Source organism: Vicugna pacos, chromosome 2 (assembly GCF_048564905.1).
Source record: "Vicugna pacos chromosome 2, VicPac4, whole genome shotgun sequence".
Classification (NCBI taxonomy): domain Eukaryota; kingdom Metazoa; phylum Chordata; class Mammalia; order Artiodactyla; family Camelidae; genus Vicugna; species Vicugna pacos.
The window spans coordinates 16,849,999-16,877,907 of NC_132988.1; the positions used below are offsets into that span (position 1 = coordinate 16,849,999).

The 27,909-nt window shown below is 38.1% G+C and overlaps 1 protein-coding gene across 1 annotated transcript in view; it reads right to left on the reverse strand.

The window, feature by feature from the left end:
• Positions 1-27,909, reverse strand: part of EDNRA (endothelin receptor type A) — a 62,536-nt gene that overhangs the window by 14,786 nt on the left and 19,841 nt on the right. Inside the window, exon 3 of the mRNA XM_006209930.4 lies at positions 9,988-10,115. Within this exon, the coding sequence (XP_006209992.1) occupies positions 9,988-10,115 (128 nt within the window). The remainder of the gene's footprint in view (positions 1-9,987; positions 10,116-27,909) is intronic.

Sequence of the window (27,909 nt, forward strand, 5' to 3'; positions counted from 1 at the left end):
GGTCTATGTGTTCTTATGATGAATATAGTCACAGACCAGCTTCATTTTATAATGTGCCTCGGAGTTCCCAGAATATTACATGTCTAAAACACAATGTAAATTCAACATTTAAAAATAAATGGAAGTAATTTTTAGTGTCTAGTTGAGCAAATGATTCATAATCAGCCTGTGCTTTAATTAACCCATGTGACTGAGAATTAGAATATTTTCCATTTGTGATCACACTGATCTTGATAACATCTCCATGAGATGAGAAAACAACCATAAAAGCAGTTAGAAACAATCATTTGTGATGATGGACATGGGGAAAGGGGTGGAAAATAGGAAATACTGGATGTTCCAAAAAATGATTTCTGTTTGGGGGATAATGACACAGCACGCACATGCACGTGCGTGCGTGCACACACACACACACAATATTGTGTGCTTGGTGGGTGTTATCATAAATAGCCTTCAATCAAGTCAGTGCATATATATGACATCCTCACTCCATAGAAAATTTGCAAGTGTAGAGACGACCACCAACAACTGATATTCTAGAGATAATCCTTCCTCTTTGAAATGCTTTCTGCACTTGGTTTTGACCACATTCTCCTGGTTTTCATCCTGCTTATGAGGCTGGCCAGTCCATCTCATCTCCTTGGCTAGATCATGCCCACACCTCAAGCTCTTACCATTGGATTTCTCCTTAGTCCTCGGACCGCTTTTCTTTTCTATCTAAACACTCTCTCTTAGTGATCTCATCTAGTCTCATGGCATTAGAACTCTCTACATGCTGATAGTTAATTCTCAAATTTATAACTGTAGCCTAGAACCTCACCTCTACCTCTAGATTTGTATGTCCACCTGCCTACTTGAGATAGCCATTCAGATATCTCGTAGGCATTGAGACTCACCCAAACCAGACTCTGGGTCTTCTTCCTTGCCCTCTTCCTTGCCCTCTCCAGTCTACCATCTCAGGTCTCAAACCCTGAAGTTAGCCTTCACTCCTCTTTCTCTTTTCCACCATACATTCAATTCTTTAACAAACCTTGCAACCTCTTCCTTCAAAACGCATCCAGGTGCAACCACGTCTCTCGGTCTCATCTGTTACCATCCACCCGGATTACTGCAGTAGCTTCCTAACTGGTCTCCCTGTGTCCACCTAGCCCTCCTGCAGTCTGCCCCCAACACAGTGACTGCGGTGAACCTGTTAAAGTGTCAGCCAGTCATGTCACCTCTCCGCTCAAATCCCCCAGTGGGTTCCCACCTCAGCGGGAATGCCTGCAGGTGTCCTCAGAGCCGCCTCGTCACTTCTTTCAGGCCTTTACGCAGCAGTGTCTTTTCAGCGAGGCCTTCCCTGGATGCGCTATTTAAAGTTGCCAGCTTCCCCGCCCCACTCACTCTGATTATTTTTCTCCGTAGCACTTACAACCATGAGACCAACCAATTCTTCTACTCATTTATTTTTTGTCTATGTCTACCTCTCCCTTTAGAATATAAGCTCCACCCCCAAAACAAAAATAAACAATATATAAATAAATAAAAAGACCATAAGCTCCATAGGACAGATACTTTGTATGTTGGTCACAAGACCAACATACCATAGGTGCCAGATAAATATCTGTTGAATTAAGCGTCTTTGTTTCCTTCCTTACCATGCATTTATCTGTATTGGCCAAAGCCAGTGTACACTCCGAACATTTTCTTACTTTTCAAGCCAGCCCTGACTTAGGCAACAGATAAAGAGCTAATACTTTTAGAATCCTAGAATCAAATAATATAAAACCAAGAAGGACTTTTGGGCTGATCTTTCTCCCCTCATGTTCTGGTTGGGAAACTGAGGACTGGTGTGTTACCACGTCCTCTGCCTGGGTCAGGGTTCTGGTCTGCAAAGTCCCAGGGCAGTCTTTTCCCATGACACCACCTTGTCCCCTGACATGCCAAAATGTCATGTGGCATGCCAGAATAAAAGAATAAATTACATGTTTTATTTATGTAAAGATGTTTGTTACTGTATATGTCTATAAATAGATTTTTACTTGTTTTCAAGGCTAGAGGCATTTAACGCATGTTTCTGAATCTTTAAGGTATGATCTTGGAAACTCATTAAGTTAAAAGTAAATATTATTGAATTTACTTTAAAACAGTGTAAAAGGAACTTAAATTCAAAAGATATCACTTCAGCATAATCTATTTTCATTTCTTCTCATTCTTTGCCCATTTCTATTTTCATAAGCAGTTTGGATATATATTATAACCTTATCAGTTACAATTTTATTTCTTGGCTTTATTCACTTTTCATTACAAAGCATACTCATGTTTCTACACAGGCATAGCATTTATTAATTTCATGGCTACACGGTATAACAACATATTGTACAATTTACCTAAATCTTTCTCCTATAATCATATCATAGTTTCTGGCGTTTCAAGGTTGTGAATAACATGAGTATAAATACATTTGCACATACAGATTTTTTTCTCTTTTTGAATGATTTTCCTGGGTTAACTATTTTGAGTGCAAATAGTGAATCAAGGGAAAGAAAAAGTAGCTTAAGTACCTTTAAAAAATGTGTCTACTAAGTGCCTGTCAATGCTTGCCTTCATTAGAATTTATTTTTCTTCAGTTTTGCCACTTCCATAAGGTGAAGTGGCACTTATATCTTTACGTCTGCACATTGAGAGCAAATGTGACCATTTATAATGTTTGTTTATGATTTATGTCTCTTATGTGATAGGCAACGCAACTGCCATACAGAGGTTTGGAGGTTGAATACTATCAGGAAGAATTTTAAAGGGAAGCCAGGTGAGGTGGCTTAAAAGATAGCTGCGGAAGGACGAAATACTGGCATTTGCAGCAACATGGATAGACCTAGAGATGATCATATTAAGTGAAGTAAGTCAGACAGAGAAAGACAAATATGTGGTATCACTTATATGGGGAATCTAAAATATGATGTAAATGAACATATTCCCAAAACAGAAACAGACTCACAGACATAGAAAACAAACTTACAGTTACCAAAAGGAAAAGGGCGGAAGGGATAAATTAAGAGTTTAGAATTAGCAGACACACTACTATATATAAAATAGATGAACAAGGACCTACTGTATAGAACAGGGAACTACATTTAATACCTTGAAATAACCTATAATTGAAAATCATCTGAAAAAGAATATACATTTACAAATGTATAAATGAATCACCTCACTGTGCACCAGAAACTAAACTGTAAGTCAACTAGCTTACAATTACAACGTACAAATACAACCTAAATGTAAGTCAACTAACTTAACTGTAAGTCAACTATACTTCAAATAAAAAAAGAAAAAATATACTTCAATAAAAATATATATTAAAGAAAAAAGAAAAAGAAAGAAATTTTTTAAAAAGTAGCTGCAGATATTTGGACATTTCTTCAGTTGAGTCATTCCACTGGACTGGCCTGTGGCTGCCTTGACCAGTTGAGCTCAGCTGGAAGGATGCTTTACCAGTTTCATGCCTGGCCCCTGAGGGGTGCAGCGGGTTCTAGCCTGGAGCCCTGGGCCTGCTGGAGAGGGTGAGATGCCCCGGGCTGCATGGAGAGGGAGATGGGCTCTGCTGAGCTCAGATGTTCCTGCCAAGGGGCCAGTCATGTGTGTCTTGGACCCATGAAGCAAGCTCAGCTGAAATTCACCATGAGACCCCAGTCCAAGTGACCAGGAGCAGAAGAACTGCTCAGATTCCTGCCCTACAACATGGTCAGATCATAAGAAAATGATGGTTGCTTTAAACCACTGTTTGGGGGTTGTTTGTTATCAAAGAAAAATGAGGTGGCAAAATGAACCAGTCACCTGATCTTGACCACAGCGTTAAGGATAAAAGAATGAGTAACTATGTGTGACAGGGAACAGATCCCAAGATGAGACCCCGAGTTGCCCTACACCCAGCGTGAAAGGAAAATCCTAACACCAGGAGAATTAGGAGAAACCAAGCCCACGTCTACATAAAACTGAAGTCTTTCAGAAAAATCACTTCCATGCTTCTTGAATTAGGATACACCTTTGAGAATATCACAGAGGCCGCTGACCAATTACTTGAAACAAGGGATAAAGGACTGACATGGCTTTGAGTTTGGGGCAAATCAAACAAAGTTGCCCTATTAATGGCTCTTTGCAGATATCTAGTTACATGCCATCTGGAGTAGTTGTTAAAAGTGTTTTATCTTTTTACAGTCTCCTTCCCCAGGCAACTTTTAACTACAATTTTGAGCTGTACCCAGACCTTTTTACTGGTCTGACTCACATCATTTTCCACTTTAAATATGACTGTTAAACTTACAAAGAATAGCATTGAATCCCTCTTTCCAGTCCCTGCCCCCCTTTTTTCCTCCTGAAACAAACTCAAAGTGCCATTAAAGCTTGTCCCTTATGGGATATTTGAATTATTGGTAATGGCTAGTTATTCATATTTTGCTGGGAAAAATTCATTCATGTTAGAAGTATACTGCTTCAGCATTAAACAAAATTATTTCACTGATGAAGCTTGGATAGCAGTGAAAATCTTTTTCCAAATTTCCCCAGTCTTTTTCTGAAATTCCTGTTTATCTTATTCTTAAGGGACTAGCAATGTGAATTAACAATAAATGAAAGTTAGAACTGAGGAGGAATTAGTGAAAAGGTTCAACTGAGACAAGTCCATAGCTGAAATGAGCAATGAAAGGTCATCCGTTCCGGTACAAGTGATGTGCTTTCTCTGCCGTGTTTTCTTTATTCAGATTAAAAGCCTAAAGAGGAAACTAGACCTTTTCTTTGATGCCACAGTATTCGTATTCACTGAGCAATCAATGAGGTAATAAACTGTACAGAACTTGGATGTACAGATACTTTTTATTTTCCCTCAAATACAACAACTCTGAAATAAGCGATAAGTATCACATTTGAAAGAAAATACAAAAAAATCCTGGGAGCTCTTCCTGACCCATAATTTGATTCAGCCCATAAAATGAAAGCAGGGATTCCCAAGTTGGAAATTGTTTTGTAACAGGTTCCAATTTCCCTCTTTTTACTCCTTGCTTAATTTTTTTAAAAAAGGGATTCTCTTATTTTTAGTAGAATACAGTGCAACTGAATCAAGACTCAAAGCAAATGGTATCTAGAAACTTCAGGAATTAAGTGTGAATGATTCATTCTCTAGTGTGAAAGCTTTTGAAATAGGAATGTTAAAATAGATTCCCTCATTAAAGGTCCCAAAGTTGGGAGTCAGTACCCAATGAAACGCAAAATTAATAAAGGCCCCAGGCAATGACAATGAATTTACTACCAAGAAAAAACCTCCTGGATTAAGGCAGATTTTTGTGAAAGTGGAATATTAAAATGGTTCATCTCCTTGATCTAAAACTGGGAGCAAATCTTAATGAAAAGATGCTTGGCATTCTTTTTTTTTTCTTTTTTTTCCCAAACCAAGAATATTTCATTAGATACATAACTGATCATTTGTGATCGAACATTTAGTTAGTTTTTCTCCATGCCTGAGAGAGGGGAGGACATCGTATGGGTGAGGTCAATCTACTCCAGAGATTGGAATTTATGACCTAATGCCCCCACTTCCAGTCCGATTGTCTCCTCCCTGCCCACTACCGCTCTCCCCTGCTCACAGGGGTGGCTTATACTGGGGAGACTGAAGTTCAGCAAGACAGTCCTCTGAGATTAACCCAAGGAGGATAGTGGGGTGGAACATGTGAGCTAGTGAAGGAATGGAGGGTTTTGATGATGTAGGTGGTTTGGGAAATCCACCCCCTGAACACCTCTACAATACATTTCATTCTCCCTCATTCCCAGGTCAATGTCTTCACAACCATGGAGACTCCTACAGGAAAACAACCGAGACTTATTTTTCATGTCTGTCCATCATACCATTCCCAACAAGTCTCTCTGTTGAATTAAATTATGAATTATGCTTTCCAATTCAGGGATAATTCATGATATAGTGCCCTATAGTATTTTTCATCAAGAAAAAATGTATTGGGGGTCAGAGGTATAGCTCAGGGGTAGACTGCACTGCATGCTTGGCATGCACAAAGTCCTGAGGTCAATCCCCAGTGCCTCCGTTAAGAGGAGAAAAAAAGAAAAAATGTATTGAATAGATTCATATGAACTACAAAAGGGACCACTGTCCCAGGCCATGTCACACGATGTAGAGCAGCTACTCTAGATTTTGAACATGTACTGCAGGGAAGAAAAGTTGCAAGTACTGCTTATCAAACCAAGCAAATCCTTTCCTCCTTTTCATCAATGGCTCTCTTCTCAGGGGACTATACCTGGCTGCCTTAAAATACATTTTACTATTTATAGGAGCCAAGCAACTGCAGTGTCTTTATCCTTCTGTTCCTCACTCTTGTTTTTCTGCCTGGGTTCTTGTCTGGGTTCAGTTAGATGTTTCCCCAGAGGCGCAGTTCTTTTAGAATGCTGAGTGACTCTTTTCTAAAACTCATTATCATCCTAGTTTTTACGTAATCTTTGGGATCGAGTTTAATTGTTTAATAACATGATATTTCCCCAAATTTGATGGCACTCTTGTAAAGGCAAAAGTAGGTAGGCATGGAAGTAACTCTGAGCTAGGCACATACATGTATTTTTCTCCCCGGACACAGGCCTTTGTATTCACGTCAATGTGCTGTATGTGCTTGTGTTTGAGAACTGACCAGACATAGAAAATTAGTGCTAATATAAAATAAAGGTCATAGGAATGAGCTGGGAAAATGAGAAAAATAAAATGTACAGAATGGCATAAAGTAAATAAGGAAAATGGGTACTGGATAATAGAAGTAAACAAACTTGCAGAAATTTTTTTCTGCTCGTAGAAGGTTACAAAAACCCATCACTCCATCCCTTGACAAAACTACTGATAATACTTAACAATTTCTTTCAAGGAATTTTAAATTCATATACCCATACATACAAATTATATTTAACATCCTTATCCATTTCCCTAATTAATACAAGGTTGCTTTCAACGTTTTCTGTAAATGAACTTGTAGAACATCTTTGCACAAGAATTCTTTGTTCAAATTTTGGATTGTTTCCTTAGAATTGATCCTAAAAACTGTAATTACTGGGTCAGAAGGCAAACACATATGTAGAACTTTACTTTCTGGAAGGGCTGTTCCAATCTCTACCACCACCAGATATTGAAAAACATGCTTTTTAATATGAATTTCTTTGATTATATGAACATTATTCATATGTTAATTAGTCATTTTGATTTCTTCTTTGGTGATTTTTATATTCATGTCTCCCTCTTTTTAATGGAGGTAGTGGGGATAGAACCCAGGACCTTGTGCGTGTAAGCATGCGATCTACCATTGAGCTATAACCCCCTTCATGCCCTTTTTATAAGGAAGTCTTAAGATTTAATTACTATTTGTGTGACCTCTTTAAATACCATGAATATTAACAGGTTGTAGTTTTGCTGCAAATATTTTCCCCAATCTCTTGCTTTGTTTTCTAATTTTATGAATGTTTGATCTTAATGTTTTAAAATTCCATGTCCCAAAATACATGTATAGTTTCATTCAGAATTTCTACCATCCTTTTTAAGTTCAAAAAGTCTTCTTTTTTCTAGAAATCAAAAAGATAGTAGTCTATTTTCTTCTATTGCTTTACAGTTTGAGTTTTTGCATGCTTGAGCATAGCGGGTAGGAACACAGGCAACTTTTATTTGATTACTGGCTCCAGAACTTAGAAGCTGAGTAGCCTTGATTAACTTCTTTCAACCTCAGCTTCTTCGTCTGTAAAAAGGGAACAATTATGCACCAATTATCACAGGTGTTGCTATAACGATAAAATAATGCCTGGAAAGTATGTTTAATGGGGTCTGGTACATACTAATGCACAATAAATGGTAACAATTATAAACATTATTATTTTTGATATATAGTACAAGATAAGAGTTTAACACGTTTTTCCCTCCACATGGTAAATAGCACTATTTATTGATGAATCTTTCCCTTCCTCATTACAATGAAAGTGATTTCAGCCTATACTCTGTTCCTGTACACTCTAACACCTGTTTGTCTTTCCCATTGACATGGCAGTGTATTTATGTGCGTGGACCACACTGTTTTAAAACTGTAGCTTTATAACATTTAAAAATATCATAGGAAGACCATGCATATAGGAAACAGAATTCTTTTTAAAATTGTCATGATTATTTTCTTTTTTGTTTTTTTTTTGGGAGGGGTAATTAGGTTTACTTATTTATTTTTAAATTAATTAATTAATTAATTATTATTTTTTTTTGGTGGAGGTAGTGGGGATTGAACCCAGGACCTTGTGCATGGTAAGCCTGCACTCTACCACTGAGCTACACCCTACCCCTGTCATAATTATTTTATTTCTTCTCCTCACATGGATTTTAAAGGTATATTATAATTAAAAATTTTAATTGGATATTGTAATGAGAATACATAGTTACATCTCTAAATATACAATTTGATAAATGCAGGAAAACATTTTTACATGTGTTAGTAATGTAATAGATGTAATTTAATGGCTTTGATTTTTAGATAATACAATACTTTGGCTACAAGAAGAAATGACGCTATTGGGGTGCTAGGGTGAGAAAAGCAGTGTGAAGTTGTTAATGAATAAAATCCAGATTATAAAAGATTTCCTTTTTTTTTTTTTTTTTAGGGCATGGCCACAAGTAACATAGTTTATTATCTGTCAAGTGGAAGTGATTCATGGCCACCTACGATATGTAAATGTTTTTATGCAACAGCCCTGAACATCTGATTTGATGCAAAAGAAACCTATGTAGACGTCAGGTTTTCCTGGGAATCACTGAGAATCCTTACTAATAGGTGATGAAATTATTTCTTTGTGTTTACCACTGCGGTGGTGGCATTTCTGTCAACAGCATCACTACAGTTTAAACTGCTAATGGAATTATTTTTGTTTTAATTTCAGCAATAAATATATCTTTAATAACACTACTAACCATTTTGCTGTTTCACAATCATTAGAATCACACATTTACAACAAGGATACCATTATAATTTTCTACTACCCAAGGGATGAGTGTTTTTATGTTTTAACTATAACAGTTTTGGTCCTGAAAATTAATTGTAAGTGATAAATAACAGAATGTCTGTAAAGACTTAAATTTTCTTTAATAAAATGGGTCTTTATATCTATAATTATGGGACTCAAGTGCTCTAATAAAGTGATTGTCAGAGTGTGAAAGGAAAAGTGAACACCTCTTCTAAACTGTAGGTAAACCGTTAAATAGGACATTAAACAGTATTTGCAAAGGATTATATTCAATATAAAAGAGCACTACAAAATGCGTTAGAGTTCCTAGCTTCATTTTTTATCATTCCTGCTACAAAAATTAGGAGGTATACAAAGAACCATCTAGAAGCTCATGGAATTCAGAAGGACTTATTTAGAGAAGTCTTGACATCCACTTGTGAGGAGAATTCTGGAAAGACTTAGAGACACTTGATGGGTTTTTCAGAGCTGGATCAAGGGGTACTTGTGTTGTCCACTTTTTAAAAATTAGGAAGCATTTCACATATTCAAAAAAGCATAGAGAACATTACAATACTGAGCTCTCACCACTCAGTTTAAGTAGTCAGCGTTATAAATATGATTGAATAGTTTTCTTCTTTTTTTTAAAATGAGAAATCTACCATTGAAAATACAGGATATGGATGTCCTAGAATTTCCTTTTTCAAAGTTCACTCCATCTAACATGTTCATTTTTCCTTTGTTGCCACAGAGATGCCGGATGGATATAGTTGGCGAAATGCTCTAGACACAAATTGCCTGAACCAAAGATGGCTAGTAACCAGCAACTGCATAAAGCAAATCTAAACAGTAGAGCAAGATTGTTCATATTTTAATTACTTGGAACTAATGAGCAACTGTCCTCGGCACCAAATCTCAAGGCTCCTTGACTTCATTCTGAGAAAAATGCTTTTCTAAACCCAACAAAACAATGGAGGGCAAGAACCAGGTTACCTGTCAACGCTGAGCGCACAGAGGTTGAGGACGGTGATCCCCACTGAGGACTTCTGCAAAAAGGGGAACAACTTGCAGAGAAATACGCCAAAGTCATTGTGATCAAAAGGCCAGCGGCCAGCCAGCAGCTGAAAAAGGAGACAGCGAGTAAGAAATGGCAAGCACAGGATACACCGACGTTTACACTTCTAATCAGGCTTCTGAACATCTACGTTTTATCATTCATCATCCTTTTCAGTTAGTGTGGTAGCAGTAGAGTATTATCACCATTAATTTTTTTTTCATATTTTAAATTCTCAGCAATTTTTTAATCCTGAAAGATGTGGAGCATTGAGATAGGAAAGAAGAGGGTAGGGCACAATCATTAAAAGAATGACACAGCAATCAGCACCAAGATGCAGAAGATGCAACTCCCAGTAGACCTTAAGCTTCAATATACGCTCATTAAAATATAATAGCATGTTAAATGGTACTTCTCCAGGTGCCATGCCAGTCACAACAGTTTCAAGGCTGACCACAAAAGGCCAAAAAGTAGGCGACGGCCCAATTCCTGGGAATCCGAGCCCCTTCCCCAAAGTAGTTGGAATAGTCCTCCCACTTGTTAGCATATGAAGTTAGAGCCCATAAAAACTAACAACCCCACCTCTCTCTGTCTCTCTCTGTCTCTCTCTCTCTCTCTCTTCCTTCCTCTTTCCCTCTCCCTCCCTCTCCCATGCCCCATGGGCTCTCCGGCAAAGAGGAGCAACAGTTGGGGGTTTGGATGACAGCTTAACCAAGAAGCAGGCAGTCATTTCTGATCAATTCTTAGGAAACCATGAGTAACGTGAGTCATTTTCAACTCGTGCCATTGGGAGATTCTATTAACTCCTGACAAAGAGCCAAATCTCCGAACAAGGTGTTAGGGAGAACACCAGGAAAACGTGGTTTAGGAGGTACTGACTTTGCCAGGTGGTTATCACCTAAAGCCACTTGGAACTTACTTTTCCTCCATGCTTAACGGGCTGCCACTGCTTCTGCAGGTGTGATACCAGTAACCTATCTTGATTTGGGCTCAGAATTCCCTTATCGTAGAGGAAAATGTGGTTACTGTGATCTGTTTGTAGCATTTGCAGGAACATCAATTCTTCCATGTTGACAATTTAAATTTGTTTTTCCAAGGAGAGGGTGAGTACCCTCCAGTGGCTGTGGTAAGTAGCAAGAACGTTAATCTTCTGTGAGTTGCTGATTATTTACCTAATTAGGTATTGCACTAGAATCATGGACTTAAATAATAACTCAGTTACCTAAAAGATCGAAGGAAGTCCCTGCTGAATATATGATGCCTTTTCAAGAGTACAATGGTATTGATTTCCTTTCTCATTTTTGCTCAGTGACTTAGAATTTAAACTTACTCTACTTAATAGGAAATAATACTGTACTAACTTGACAAATTTCTCTGGCTGTCTTTTTTTGCAAAGTGCCTATTGCCATAGTAACTCTAAGTTGACCTTCCAATTTCATTCTGCCGTGTCTAAAGGTTGCATGAGGTTTATTTCCATAGTCGACGTGCTCATTAACGTGAGTCCATGGAAAAAGGATGAGAAAATCAGTACCCCAGAAACAGAAAATCAGAATCTATACATTTTGAGAATTTAGTAACACAGGACTCTCTAGAATTGTATTTTTATGGCTAAGACCCTTTATGACTTAATTTCAGATGTTCTCTCTTTTTGCCTTTCAAACATATTTCCTTTTCTTTTGAGTAATTCTTCTAAAAGACCTTTTTCTTCAATCCAATTCTGCCTCTTTTTTCTCTCACTCTAACCAGTCATGGTTGGTGTCTTCTCAGAATTTCCACATAAACTTTTGTCCAAGGACAACCAGTGGGCTCTTCACAAAAACGCTGCCCTAAACTCTGACAGTTTTCATGAAACTAAAAAATAGTTATACCACTGCTGATTGCTAGTTATTAATGTTTGATGCAAGTAAAGACATAAAACATTATTTCTGGGATGAATCACCCTCTATAAAGAAAAGAAAACTTGAAAAATTACTTTTTATAAAATGAGAGTTTAGTATTTTGTTCCAGAACTGTAATTCTCCACTAAAGACTAGAAAGATGTAATTAAAATGTGTTGGGATTGTTGCAGGATGTTCTTTGCAACAGTTGAACAACCAGTTATGGTTCATTTCCGGAGACAGAGGATCCTGAAATCCACATGGATGGATTTCCCAATTCACTCATCCAATAGTGAGAGAAAAGAAAAGGGTGTTTCTGGCTTAACAAGGGAGACTCTGAAATCCTGTGAAGGTCTAAGTAACAAGTGCTAAGAAAAATGATCTAGAAAACCCACAACTAAATATGTGTTGTTTCAGGTCTTTGCAATCTCAATTGAAATTTTTTTTTCCTTTTTCATGTTTGCTTAAACTTTTAATTAGGAGTAGGTGTAATGGAAGGACTCTGGGGAAGTTATTATGAAATTGGTGATCATAGAATTGTCTTTCTTTGACACAAATAGGTGTTTGGTTATTTTTATTGTTCTTTTTCTTCTTCTTTGCCAGCATTGATTCTTCTTGGGAATTATACACAAAGGAGAATGAAAGAAATCATTGGGGGCAATTTTTAGGTACAATCACGGTGTAGACCTCCCTGACCTATGTCCGCTTCATTCTGAAGGGATGTGTGGACAGTAACTGTTCTCATGCTGCCAGCAGGAAATTAGGTCCCTGCCTGCAGGCAACTTCGCCTCTTTCTGATTAAAGCCGGCTTTCTCAAAGAGGCCCTGCTTAACTACCCAATCTTAAGCAGGACTTGCTTGTTAACCTCTTTCATGGAAACAATGTTGGAGTAATCAGATTCAAAGACTCTTTTCAGCTCACTCTGTCTTAACAAGAAAACATATACAATAGGAAGGCATCAAAGAGGCATAGAGTAGAGCTCATTTGTTTTTCTCTTATTTGGAAGAGGCATTTTGGAGCTAATGAAAGATTACTGGAAATGCATCCTTTCTGTTATTTATTAGTGTTTAAAAATGGGAAATACAATATATAAAATAATAAAGATTAGGCTGTATAAAAACTTATATAATGAAAAGCAAGTCTGCCTTCCATTCAAAGCCCCTTAATTCCCTGCCCCAGGGCAACCACTGTTAATTGTAAATTGTGTTTTCTTTTAGAAAACCTCTTGTGTACATAAAAGCAGATCCTTTTTTTTTTTTTTGAACAACTGAGAATATATGGAAATAATACCTTTTAACCATCTTTTATGATCTTTTTTCCTAGAGCAGGTTTCTGGGAAGCAGATTTCTTTTCTATTGCCTAAAGAAAAGGTTTTGATTTTTAAAAGCATGTGGAGGAAACAATTTAGAGTGGAATAGGAAAAGATAAAGAACTGTTTAGCATAACCAGACCATGGCAGAAGAACTTAGTTGATTTCACTAATGTTAACAAGCTATTATCAATTCAGTGGAAGAAAAACCAAGCTAGTCTGATAAACTAACAAGTCAGATTAGTTTAAGGGTAATCTGGCACCTTGGAGCAGTAACAGCTTATTATTGCCATGAAAGGGTCTGTGCTATTATGTAACCCTCATATTTATAACTTCCAAGGGCATTACAGAGTCCCTAGTACATAGTAAGTGCTGAATGAATTAATGAGTTCAGCTCATTAATATTGGGAAATATTTTCACACTTTGAAATTAGACTAAGACAAATTTTTCCCCAGAAAACACATTCATCTTATAATTTACTTTCTATTTTAAAGTCATTTAACAATATCCGAAAGTAGTGTTTCTACTCTTATGTTGAAACAAACAATGCACCTGCCAACTAGTTATTGGAGGAGGTGGGAGACTACAGTTCTATCAAGAATCTGCGAGAAAAGGGGCTGCCAAACTCTGCCTGGAGACTCCTCATTTGGTGCAGTGATGAGACTGTCCAGCTTGCTAAGAGCTACAGAGCAGGCACCTGGAGGTGACGCCCCTCCTGTGGTTCAGTCAAGCTCTCAAGTGGATGCTAGAGGGACACACAAAGCAACCGAGGCAGCACAGGGCAACCTGCTGAGGGTGGAGTTTGCTCTAGGACACTTGCCATGATCCTAGCCTAGGGGACTTTTCTTCAGTTGAAACTAAAGTTCCTGATCTCCACCTGAAAACTCAAGTATAATAAATGGCACAAATTAAGGATGAAATTCTGTATTTGTGTGGCTGATTTGGATTCTGTCAAAATCAGCATCATGAAGTTGACAGGCTGTATATATTTTTTAATCAAAATAGATTTACATAAGGACTTGTCTCACACGATACACTGACAAGCATCCTGTTTTCAGAATGACTCGATCCCAAAGCAGGATGTCTGGCCACCACTATATTTAGTACAAAGCAGTGTCTACTTGGTTGGGACCTTTTAGATCTGTGCGATGTACCTATTGGTGTCAGTTTTCCAAGACACATCTGACAACCAGAAAGTAAGCAAAAACGTAAGGTGTCAAATGGTTGATGTGAAATTTATACCCTAAATCTCGCATGCTTTACTCATGGGCAAGCTGCCTGAGCCTTCCCTACAGGTTGAGTTGTTTCCACTTTACACCCAGTTTTATTGTTCTTTTTCAGTTGTTCTGTTTTTTGTCCCTTGTACATCCAAAGCTGATCGTTAGTAGGAACCCTCCAGTGTAACAGTTCTCAGACTTGGCTGTACATTAGAATGACTGAGGGAGCGTTTGAAAATCCCAGTGTCCAGGCCATTCCCTGAGACAAGAGCTCTTCATCGGGGGTGATTCTGTCCGCCAGGGACATTTGGCAACATCTGGAGACATTTTTGGTTATTACGACTTGTTGGGAGGCTCTAGTGGGTAAGAAGAGGCCAGGGATGTTGGTAAACATCTTGCAATGCACAGGCCAGGCCCTCTGATGAACAATTATCCAGCCCCAAATATCAATAGTGCTGAGACTGAAAACCCCATCCTGGGCCAATTAAATCAGAATCTCTGGACTTGGGACACAAGCCCAGTAGTTTTTAAAGCTCCCAGGTGATTCCAATGTACAGCCAAGGTTGTGAATCACTCTTTTAGCAGTGCTGGAACCATCTGGAGGGCTTCTTAAACCACATCACTGGACCCCACCCCCAGAGTTTCTGATTCAGTAGGTCAGAGATGGGGCCTGAGAATCTGCATTTCTAATGAGTCCCAGGTGATGAGGATGGCCAACCAACCACACTTCAAGAACCACTGCTCTAGGGATACCATGATCAGCCAAAAAACAGAGATAGATAGATAGCTAACAGCCAGATGGTTCAGCAAGAGCAGAAAATAGTTTTAATACAGACACAAGAAATACACATCAGAATGGTTTGGGGCCATGCAGCCTGCATCCCTTTCACCCCAATATCCCCTAAAGGCATCCATGCAGAAAGGTGCAGTCCAAGAGCAGGTGACGACCTAACTGGGATGCTTGACCCTCATGTTGTAGCCTCATGTCCTAGGCCTCACCAGCTTGGTGCTATGAACTAAGGAGGTTCTTTCCCTAAACCCAAGTTAGACTGTCAATTCATAAAAGTTCAAGTACAAGATTTACCTGTCACTAACTGTGACTGTGGATAAGTCACTTACCCACTGTAGATCTCATTCCTGTATTTGCTATGTGGGGTGGTCCTCAGACCTGCCACAGTGGTACAGTGTCCATCTGGGGATGCTCACGTGGGACAGTGCTTACGAAATAATTCATACACTAAACACACACTGCATAAATGTTAGTTATTTTGAATGCTGTAATTTCTAATCATAAACTGAACTGTACCAATTCTTCATGACAATGAAAGAAAGGATAATATGAATTTACCCCTTTTTATGCCTTCCAGATGTGGATGCCATAACTTGGACATTATCTTTGTTACTGTCATGGAGTCTTAATAATGGGATAAATAAAACCAGTGGTGCGTTTTTCTTCGTGCTAAGTTTCCTTCCAGCCCATCCGGTGGGGATGAAGGCTTCTCCACTTCCCCTTCATGTCACCCCACCCATCCGAGGAAGGCATGGGCCATTTATGAGTACAGTCGGTAACAACTGAAAACCTCAAAGTAAATAAAATGTTCTCTTCCCCTCAGTGAGGATTATTGAAGGGTCACTTGAAATTGGACATGATGGACCAGGTACCAGTCTTCAGAAAGTCAGGTTCTGAAGTTTTCTTTCTTTCTGGGGGAGGGGCTGGGATGTAGAAGTTGGTACACAGTCGAATCTGTAGTACAGATGCTCTACATCTTCTGACAGTAGACTGAGATGGGAATAAAACCTGTAATGGCCAGCACAGTCTTTCCATGGGAACATGTTTTCTGGCTGCAAATCTCCAATTGGTTACAATAAACCCAATAAATCACTTTGTGCGACTGAAATGAGTTTCGCTCTTTCCTTAGCTTTAATGGCTTCAGAAGTGAGGCAGAGCTTTCGTAGAAGTCAAATCAAATAAAGAAAACCCGCAGCTTCGACCCTGTCCATCCACTTCTTCCTCTGACCGGCTCCTCACGACCCCCGACCAGCACAAGGATTTGGAGAGCGCGGCAGACGCGGGGCAGAGCAGGAAATCCACAGATGTTCTTGACTCCGGCGCCGGCTGCCCTCAGCGACCCCGGGGGACGGAGAAGCACTCCTTTTACTGAAAGCAAGCGGCTTGGCGGAGTCAAGGGTGTGGCCCCGAAGCTCGGCTTCCTGGGTTGGACCGAATCCCAGCTCTGCTGTGTTCCAGAGTGTTCCAGAGCACGTGGCCTTGGCACATTGGTTAACCTCGTGGCTTCTCAGTTTCCTCCTCTAGAAAATGGAAACGGTGATGGCAGCGACTTCAGTGGGTCACTGTGGACAACAGAAGAGTCCATCCCTAGAAAGCGCTTCTCAGAATTAAGTATCGGGACATGTGAGCTCTTTGCATGGCCGGTGGTTATCAGTCTCTGCTTTTTGTTTGTTTTCCGGTGAGACTGTGAAGGAGGGTCACCCAGGTCACCAGGTGCAGGGTGGTGGCAGACCCCACAGGCACAAAGGACCCCATTCTCGCGGAAATGAGTGCCCAGAAGAACAGATGTGATGGTTTCTAAAGAAGCTGTAAGCAACCTTCCGTGGGAACGGAACAGAAGGCGGCGGCGAGGCACAGCGGGGAAGAGCGCGCTCTGGAACCGGCTGCCCGGTGCCCTGCGTGACTCGCGCGCGTGCCCTGTGCCTGAGCGACAGCTGCCGAGGGACGACAACCCACGCCACACGGCTGATGCGAGTCTGAAATGAATTATTCCAGGCAAAGCACCCAGAACCGGGCCTGACCCTTCGCGGGTCCTCAGTGTTAGTTTCTGTTAAGAGACAGGTTTTGAGAAACAGCTCCAGCTCCTCTGCACTTAGGTTGGAAACCTTGAGATGCTACCACCTGCTACCCATATATTTCACTACTGAATGGTCAGTGTTTCTGTTTTTGCTAAGGTTGTAACTTTTTAGAAACTGAAATACACAGATGTTAATACCAACCAGGTGAAGGAGAGATCACCAGAAAAAAAAAAAAGAAAGAAAGAAAGAAAATAAAAGAAAAATCGTTTAAAAACCAAGTTCCAAATCCAGGATATGGGCTTATTATCTCCAATAGGGTCAGTCACCTGAAGGTTGGGAATGAAAAGAAACGTCTCTCTCTGATAACTTTGCTAAGGATGCTGATCTAGAATCATGGGACTGTAGGCTTCTACTTTTTTTGTATGCCTAAAACCAAAGCATCATTCGATGGAGAAGAATAAAACTTATTTACAAAAGAACAGTTAGAAGCACTCAATATCAAAACTGCACAGAATAGTGCCAGATGAATGTGTCGGTCCTTTAAGATTGAATTCATAAATGGAGAGAAGATTTACGTTGGAAAGAATGAACCCTGGCTTTTCCTGAATGGAGAAAAGACAGCTAATTAGAGAAGGCACGTTCTCTCACCTGGACACACCATTAAGAGACAAGACCCATTGAAAAAACGTTATAGTTTTTTTCAATCAGCAATCTATGGTAGTACATGCTAGGACTTACTTAAAAGAAACATGCAGGCGAAAACAAAGCAGAACAAAACAAAATAAACTGGCAGAGATTTCCACATACAGATTTAGGTAGTAGCCCCAAAAAACTTATCAGGAAGGGGATGAAAGCAGGAAAAAGCAAAAGCCAATGGCATATTTGAAAGCATGCAACTTATTTACTGATTTAATGTTTAAAATTAAGAACTTGGGTTAGGAAGGGAGGGTATAGCTCAGTGGTAGAGGGCATATTTAACATAGGGTTCAATCCCCGGTACCTCCATGGGAAAAAAAAAAAAAAGAACTGGGGTTAATTCTTCATTGTAAAGTGTGTCATGTGGTCACAATTATCCTTTGTGTAGACGGAAATGATGACCCAAATGGGTAAGGTATGCCGCATGAAGACAATAATACCATATGTGTCTTCTGGGGAAAAAAAGAATAGAATTGATGCTGAAGCTCATGTGTTACAGTAAACAATAAGGGTGAGACGATTTTGAATAATTTAATAACAGAAATTCATTAGGAAATCAATCTTCACAATTCCCGATAGCGGAGGCATAAAGTAAATGAGGAGGACGTGCTGAAGATGTCTGAGTCACCAGCCAGATGGTGATCCTTCATGTAAGAATGAAGTGCATTTTAACAACTGACCCACTAAAGTTTCAGAAGAGGGAAGGGTGGACCATACTGAAGGGGAAGTAAGAAACTCTGGCTTCCAGCTCTAGCCCTGTTGAGAATCTTTGGGCCTGGGCTCTCCCTTCTCTGCCAAATCGTCTAGTTCTGGTTCAATATTTCTCATCTCTAACTTCTCTGCCAGCTCGTAAATTGCATGATTTGTTTTCATATCAGAGCTCCAGTCTGTAACTGGTTCTCTGAAACTATTATCAGCTTCATTATCCCTTACTTTGCCTACCCTCAAACCCTCCGTTCTTTTTATTTTATTTTTCAAAATGCTGATTCTTTTTTAAAAATTGTTCAGTTTATTATTTATTTATTTATTGGAGGGGGGAGGTAATTAGGTTTATTTCTTTATCTTTAGAGGAGGTACTGGAGATTGAACCTAGGACCTTGTGCATGCTAAGCATGTGCTCTACCACCTGAGCTATATCCTCCCCTCACTTTATTTTATATGATTAATTTTGTTTTCCCAATTTCTGTTTTACTCTTCCCCACAATGAGTATTTTAGTCCTTTTTGCCTTCCTCTTTCTACCCAAAAGGATTAAGGATGTCAGAACGTGTTGAGTCCCATAGATGAAGTCTTGAAACTATTTATTCACCTTGACTGTATGAACAGTATTTTCTTCCTCTCCAGGAAGAAGCTAAAATATACAGAAAATTTAGCCAGTGAACTATAAGCACCGTACTGTAAGTCAAATGAAGGAAAAAATAGTAGGTAAGTGGCTTCTTTAAGCTTCCAGTCAAAGGTCTGTTGTAAATTACAGTGTAAAATTAATGATTTTTTTTAAAATTTGAAAATTAGTTTTCTATTACTTTGTCTTATTTACAGTTTTTTGGAAATGAAATAAAACTAAATTGTACTAGTCAAGAATAATAGATTTTAATCTAGTTTTACTTCTAGTCTTGATATTCAACACATGCTGTATCTCCACTGTAAGCATTTTGTTTATTTTAGTGCTACCTAGAACAGAAAACACAAATCTGAGGTCCAGTGTAATTGGCCTACAGCACTGCTGGGCTTCCTTTCCTAGACACCTGAATATTGAGAGAGACTTGTACCATTTCCTTGAGATTAGGGCCAATGTTCTATTTCCTTTACATTTCTCTCAAAAGACTTCATACAATGTTCCACATGCAACAATTGCCTAAGGAATATCGGCTTCCATGAAAATTAGCCACTTAAGCAGATGTTATTAAGACAAGTTAGGTAAACGACAATTATCTTAGATCTAAAAAATGATAGCATTTCAGACTTGGACTGGTACCTAGAGATCATCTAGATCAGTGGTTCTCTAAGTGTTGTCTGAGGACCCTTGGGGATCCCCGAGACCTTCATGGGGTCTGCAGGATCAAGATAATACTGAAATTACTGCCTTTTCTGCTGGTGGACGCTTGCATGGTTGGTGCAAAAGCAACAGTGGGTAAAACTGCTGGTGCCTTAGCATGAATCAAGGCAGTGGCACCAAATTGTTCTGGGTCATTGTATTCTTTGCCATCAAACACTGGCAGTAAAAAATAAGCTGATGCTATAAGAATAATGGTGAGGATTTCATCAAGGTCACAGGATATAAGAGCAATATAGAGACATCAGTTGCATTTCTATATACTAGAAATGAAAAATGCAAAAATGAAATTAAGAGGCAATGCCTTTCAAAAGAGCATCAAAAAAGAATAAAATACTAAGGAATAAATTTAACTAAAGAAATGTAAGACATGTATACTGAAAGCTACAAAATACTGGAGAAATCAAAGATATAAATAAGTGTTTATGGATTGGAAGAATCAATATTGTTAAGATGGCAGTTTTCTCTAAATTCATCCAAAGTGTCAAATATAATCCCTTTCTAAATTCAAGGAAATAAGCAAGTTGATCTTAAAATTTATATAGAAGTGTAAAGGACCTAAAAAAGCTGAAACTTTTTTGAAAAACAAAAACAAAGTAGGACTTACAGTACCTGTTTAAAACCTTACTATAACACACAGACACAGAGAACAAACTTATGGTTACCAGGGGTTAGAGAAGGTGGGAAGAGATAAGTTGGGAATTCAAAAATTGCACCTCTTGGGGAGTGTTGGAAATATTAGCTATATTGATTGTGGTGGTGGATTCATGGGTATATACATCTATAAAAATTCATCAAATTGTACATCTGAAATATGTGTAGTTTACTGTATAGGAACCTTACCACAGTAAAGGTGTTTCAAAAACAACACATAATAAAAGCTATGTATGACAAACCTACAGCCAGCATAGTTCTCAATGGTGAAAAACTCAAAAGCTTCCCACTAAAATCTGGGACAAGACAAGGCTGCCCACTATCACCACTCCCATTCAACATAGTCTTGGAAGTCCTAGCCACAGTATTAGGCAGGAGAGAGAAATAAAAGGGATCCAAATTGGAAAAGAATAGATAAAAGTGTCACTATATGCTGACAACATGTTTCTATATATAGAAAACCCTAAAAGGTCCACACAAAAACTACTAGAGCTGATCGAAGAATTCAGCAAGGTAGCAGGTTACAAGATTAATGTTCAAAAATCAGTTGCATTTCTTTACACTAACGATGAATCAACAGAAAAAGAAAGTAAAGAAACAATCCTCTTTAAAATAGCAGCCAAAGTAATAAAATACCTTGGAATAAATCTAACCAAGGAGGTGAAAGAATTATACACAGAAAACTATAAACCATTGATGAAGGAAATTAAAGAAGACTTTAAAAAATGGAAAGATATTCCATGCTCTTGGATTGGAAGAATCAATATTGTTAAAATGGTCACACTGCCCAAGGCAATCTACAGATTTAATGCAATCCCTATCAAATTACCGAACTAGACATATTTCACAGAACTAGAACAAATCATAATAAAATTTATATGGAACCACAAAAGATCTAGAATTGCCAAAGCATTACTGAAGAGAAAGAAAGAGGCTGGAGGAATAACTCTCCCAGACTTCAGACAATACTATAGAGCTACAGTCATCAAGACAGCATGGTATTGGTACCAAAACAGACATATAGACCAATGGAACAGAATAGAGAGCCCAGAAATGAACCCACAAACTTTTGGTCAACTCATCTTCAACAAAGGAGGCAAGAATATACAATGGAATAAAGACAGTCTCTTCAGCAAATGGTGCTGGGAAAACTGGACAGCAGCATGTAAAGCAATGAAGCTAGAACACTCCCTTACACCATACACAAAAATCAACTCAAAATGGATCAAAGACTTAAACATAAGACAAGATACAATAAACCACCTAGAAGAAAATATAGGCAAAACATTATCTGACATACATCTCAAAAATGTTCTCCTAGGGCAGTCTACCCAAGCAATAGAAATAAAAGCAAGAATAAACAAATGGGACCTAATTAAACTTACAAGCTTCTGCACAGCAAAGGAAACCATAAGTAAAACAAAATGACAACCTACGGAATGGGAGAAAATTTTTTCAAATGAAACCAACAAAGGCTTGATCTCCAGAATATATAAACAGCTCATACGACTTAATAAGAAAAAAACAACAAACCCAATCCAAAAATAGGCGGAAGACCTAAACAAGAAATTCTCCAAGGAAGACATACAAATGATCAATAGGCACACGAAAAAATGTTCTATATCACTATCAGAGAAATGCAAATCAAAACTCAATGCGGTATCACCTCACACCAGTAAGAATGGCCATCATTCAAAAATCCACAAATGACAAATGCTGGAGAGGCTGTGAAGAAAAGGGAATCCTCCTACACTGCTGGTGGGAATGCAGTTTAGTACAGCCACTATGGAAAGCAGTATGGAGATTCCTCAAAAGACTAGGAATAGACTTACCATATGACCCAGGAATCCCGCTCCTGGGCATATATCCAGAAGGAACCCTACTTCAAAAAGACACCTGCACCCCAGTGTTCATAGCAGCACATTTACAATAGCCAAGACATGGAAACAGCCTAAATGTCCATCAACAGACGACTGGATAAAGAAGAAGTGGTATATTTATACAATGGAATACTATTCAGCCATAAAAACTGACCACATAATGCCATTTGCAGCAACATGGATTTTCCTGGAGAATGTCATTCTAAGTGAAGTAAGCCAGAAAGAGAAAGAAAAATACCATATAAGATCGCTCATATGTGGAATCTAAAAAAAAACCAAACAAAACATAAATACAAAACAGAAACAGACTCACAGACATAGAATATAAACTTGTGGTTGCCAAGAGGGCGGGGGGTGGGAAGGGACAGACTGGGATTTCAAAATGTAGAATAGATAAACAAGATTATACTGTATAGCACAGGGAAATATATACAAGATCTTATGGTAGCTCACAATGGGAAAAAATGTGACAACGAATATATATATATGTTCATGTATAACTTAAAAATTATGCTCTACACTGGAATTTGACACAACATTGTAAAATGACTATAACTCAATAAAAAATTAAAAAAAAACCACCCCAAACCAAAACATAAACTTACTATAAACTACAGTAGTCAAGACTGGATTGTACTGGCATAACAGTAGGCACACAGGTAATTGGAATAGAAAAGAAAGTCCAGAAATAAACCCTTACATTTATCATCAGTTAAGTATTAACAAAGGTGCCAAGATAATTTGGTGAGGAAAGAATAGTCTTTTCAGTAAATGGTGTTGGCAATATGTACTTACAGCAAATCATTATGTTGTACACTTGACATTAATATAATATGTTAATTCTATCTTAATAAAAATGTTAAAAATTTAAAAAGGTGTTGGAACACTTGGATATGTCTTTGAAAAAAAGGAACTTAGATGCTTACCTCATACAGTACACAAAAATTAACTGTGGTCATAGATCTAAATGTAAGGGCTAAAATTATAAAACTGTTAGAAAAAACATAAGAGCCTTTCTCTGTGATCTTGATTTAGGCAAAGACTTTGTAGTTATGACATTAGAAATATGATCCATAAAAGAAAAATTTGATAAACTGGATTTAATCAAAATTAAAATGTTTTACTCTTCAAAAGACACCATTTAAAAAATGAAAAGAAAAACCACAGAGTGGGAAAAAATATTTGCAAACTATATATCTTATGACTTATTTATTTATTTTTTTGCAAATCATGTATCTGATGAAGGACTTCTGTCCAGAGTATATAAAGAATTCCTACAATTAAACAAATAAAGACAAATAACATAATTAAAAAGAGTGAAAGATTTAAATAGACCTTTCATCAAAGTAGAAACACAAATAGCTAAGTACATGAAAATGAAAAATGCTCAACATCATTCATCATAGGGAAATGCACATTAAAGCCACACTAAGATGTCACTACACATCATTAGAATGGCTATAATGAAAAAGACTGACAATAATAAAAGTGTTGATGAGGATGTGGAGGAACTGGAACCCTCATATAATGCTGGTGGGAATATAAACTGGTACAACCATTTTTTCACATTGATATGATCCAGTGATATTCATATTTCTCCAGTATGACTCATTTGTTTGTATTTATGCAATGTAATCACATGTGTAGGTTTGTGTATCAACCACCAGCCAAGATGGACCAGATCCATCACAAGGATCCCTTAAAATGACCTCTTATAACCACACTACCCTCCTCTCTCCCTTGAAATCCCTAGCTCCTGGCAACCATTAATCTGTCCTCCTTCTCAATAACTCTGTCAGTTCAAGGTTGTTATATGAATGGAATTAAGTAAAATCATATAGTATGTAATATTTTGAGATAGGCTTTTTTGTTTGTTTGTTTTTGCTCAGCATGATTCCCTTGAGATTTATCCAAGTTATTGCGTGTATCAACAGCTTGTTCCTTTTTATCACTGAGTAGTACCCTATGGAATGAATATACCAGTTTGTTTGAAGAACATCTGGGTTGCTTCCAGGTTCAGGCATTACAAATAAAGCGACTATGGACATGCACAAACAGGTGTTTGCATGAATGTAATTTTCATTTCTGTGGGATAAATGTCCAAGAGAGCAATTGCTAGGTCTCATGGTAATTGCATGCTTAGTTTTATAATGAACTTCCAAACTCTTTTCTAGAGTGGTCCTACAATTTCCCATTCTCACCAGCAATCTATGAGTGATTCAGTTTCTCCTCATCTTTGCCAGCATTAGGTGTTGTTACTATTTTTAAATTTTACTCATTCTGATAGGTGTGTAGTGATATCTCACTGTGGTTTCAATTTTGTATTTCCCTAATGGCTAATAATGTGGACCATCTTTTCACCTGTTTAGGGGCCACTTTTATGTCCTCGTCAATAAAATTTCTGTTCATATCTTTTGCCCATTTCCTGTCTGGATTTTTTTGTTGTTGTTGAGTTTTGAGAGTTTTTATTATATCCTAAATATCGCTCCTTTGGTTGGACATGTTGATTGCAAATATTTTCTCCAGTTTGTAGCTCATTTTCTCATCCTCTTAAGAGGTTTCTTTTCAGAGGAAAAGTTTAAAATTTTGATGAGGTCTTATTAATCAGTTTTTTTATTTGTTCTATAGACTGTGATTTTGAGATCTTCCTTTTTATCCCTTGTTGTATACTTTTACATTTTCATTTAAATGCATAGTTTGAAATTAAAATTTTTTTTTGATTGCAGTAGAAATAACATAAAAGTTAGCACCTTAACCATTAGTCATGGATCTTGTGTGTCTTTAGCAGAGAAGAGGTAGTTTGAACAGAATATGGGGATATACTGAGGGTCACAGAACCTAAAAAGTGATTGAATGACAAGTATTAAGCCCTAAGGCACTTGCTTTTCTCCACTCATTCAACTATCCAAAATTTCTGGCTAAGAAATACTACTTTATTAGACATCTTCAATTCGAGTACCAGTTTTTTTCTTCTGAGCCATTTCTACAAACCAAATATTTATCATTTTATGAGAGTTACTAGAGTTATTGCAAACAAGTAAAAAATTTCAAAACTGCAGTAGAGGTGAACTCTGGTCTATCAGCTGAGAGACAGCCTTTATTATATCAGCCTGCAAGCAGGGCCAATCTGTTTTTTGTTTTTGTTTTTTAATTTTTTTGAGGCAGAGGGATTAGGTTTATTTACTTATTTATTCCTTTTTTTAATGGCGGCACTGGGGATGGAATCTAGTGCATGCTAAGTGGGTGCTCTACCACTGAGCTATACCCTCCCCACTTAAGCAGGGCCAATTTGAATTAGTGTCTCTGTAAAATTATAAATAGCTCCAAGTTCTGGTTCACATAGTTGGAACTACAACTGTTGACTCTTCACATTCTGAGATTCTAGGCTGCCTCCCTCCCTCCCTCCCTCCCTCCTTCCTTACCCCACCCTTTCCTGAAGTGTACATGAACTATCTTTGGTGTGCCTGATGAGTTACACAGCGTCTTAAGAGTAGAGTCCCAAGGATGGATCTCCATCACCCAACTCTGACTTCTTTCTCCCATCCCCTGTGGCTCCTCCTTCCTTCCCCAATAATTTAAAAAGGTCTAATGGGGAGAATATAGCTCAGTGGTAGAGCACATGCTTGGCATGTATGAGGTCCTGGGTTCAATCTCCAGTACCTCTGTTAAGTAAATAAATAAATAAACCTAATTACCCCCCAAAATAAAATTAAAATATTAAAAAAATGAAAAGGTCTGATGTATACCCACGATAGCTGTGCTGCAAAATCACATGCATACACAAGTGCATACACACAGCATTTTGGAACATGGAGTATTTCTTGTATTTCCCCCATCTTCCCCTTTGTCTAGAACATGGCCTTTCTATCCATTAACAAATAAATATTCCTTAAATTTTATTTCCCAAAGATAAAAAAATTCATCTATTTTTAGTTATGACCATATAATTTAATTGGCCTATCAAAGAAATATAAGTGGGGAGGGCATAGCTCAGTGGTAGAGTACCTACCTAGCATGCATGAGGTCCTGAGTTCAATCCCCAGTACCTCCATTTAAAAAAATAAATAAATAAACCTAAAATTAAACCTAATTGCATCCCCCATACAAATTAAAAAATAATAATAATTAAAAGAAAGAAATATGAAATGTAGTGATTTTCTGATCAAATAATTTCAAGTATGTAAAGCTTTTATCTTTAAGATCTCTGGAGAGTACTTCTAATTTTTTTGTTTTGTTTTGTATGACATTTCCCTAGAATAAAAGCAAACATCTTCTTTACTTCATTCTTTTTCTTTTTTAACTGAAACATAAGTGGCTGTCCAAAGATCTGGCCTCCTGGTTTAGTGCTGTTCTTAATTACTTGAAAGACATTGGAACGAACATCTCTAAGCGCATGACAAAGCGTTTAAAACTTCAGTTTTGATCAGAAAATGCATGATTTTGTCCAGCAGTTTTCAAGGATACCCAGTTGTTAAGACTCTCGAGGAGGCCAGAGTTCTGATGTTTGCTAACACAAATGGGGAGGAAGAAGGAAGGGGAAGAACCCTGGGCGGATCGTCTCACCGATGTCATCAGTCACCGCAGGAACAGGCCTACTATGTGTCACTGTGAATGGCATTCCGTGCGATGGGCATTTTTTATTTTTTCATACAAAAGTAATGACTTGAGAGATCAAGCGATTTATTCAAGATCAATCGCAAACCATTTTAAAAAAGGAAACATACTTGGATCTTTTGGGATTATGCCCATTTACTGTTTGGGGAAGGGGGTTGTAGATATAAGCCAATTAAGAATATATAAGGTTATGAAGACTTAGTCATATTTTCGAAGCTCAGATCTTGAGCTCTGACCTCCTCTGGGACAAAATGGAGGAGGATGAGAAGCAAGGATGAAAGGCAGGGGCAGGGCAGTTGGTGAGATGCCCTAGGGGTTGATAAACTTTTTCTGGAAACGGCCAGATAGTAAATATTTTACGCTTTGTAGACCATCTGGTATCTGTTGAAACTATTTCTGTAAGCAATGGGTATGGCTGTGTTCCAATAAAAACTTCATTAACAGAAATAGGCTTTGGGCCAGATTGGGCTCATCGTGGCTGTGGCTTGCCCACCCCTGGGTCAGAGAATCAGACGGGAGAAAGGCCATGCGGTGAGTCCTCAGTGCTTGCAAGTTCAGCCCTGGAACATCACCTCAGTGCTTACGACTTCCCTGCGGATTTACTTCCCCTCCTTTATGGTGACCCAGGAGCTGGAGGCAATTTTGAGGTCACTCCCTAAAACCAATAAAAATATTACTGTGAGGCTAACTATTTCCTCCAAACAAAAAGCAGGGAAAGTTTCAACAAATTATCTAAGTGTAAAGGCATAATCGT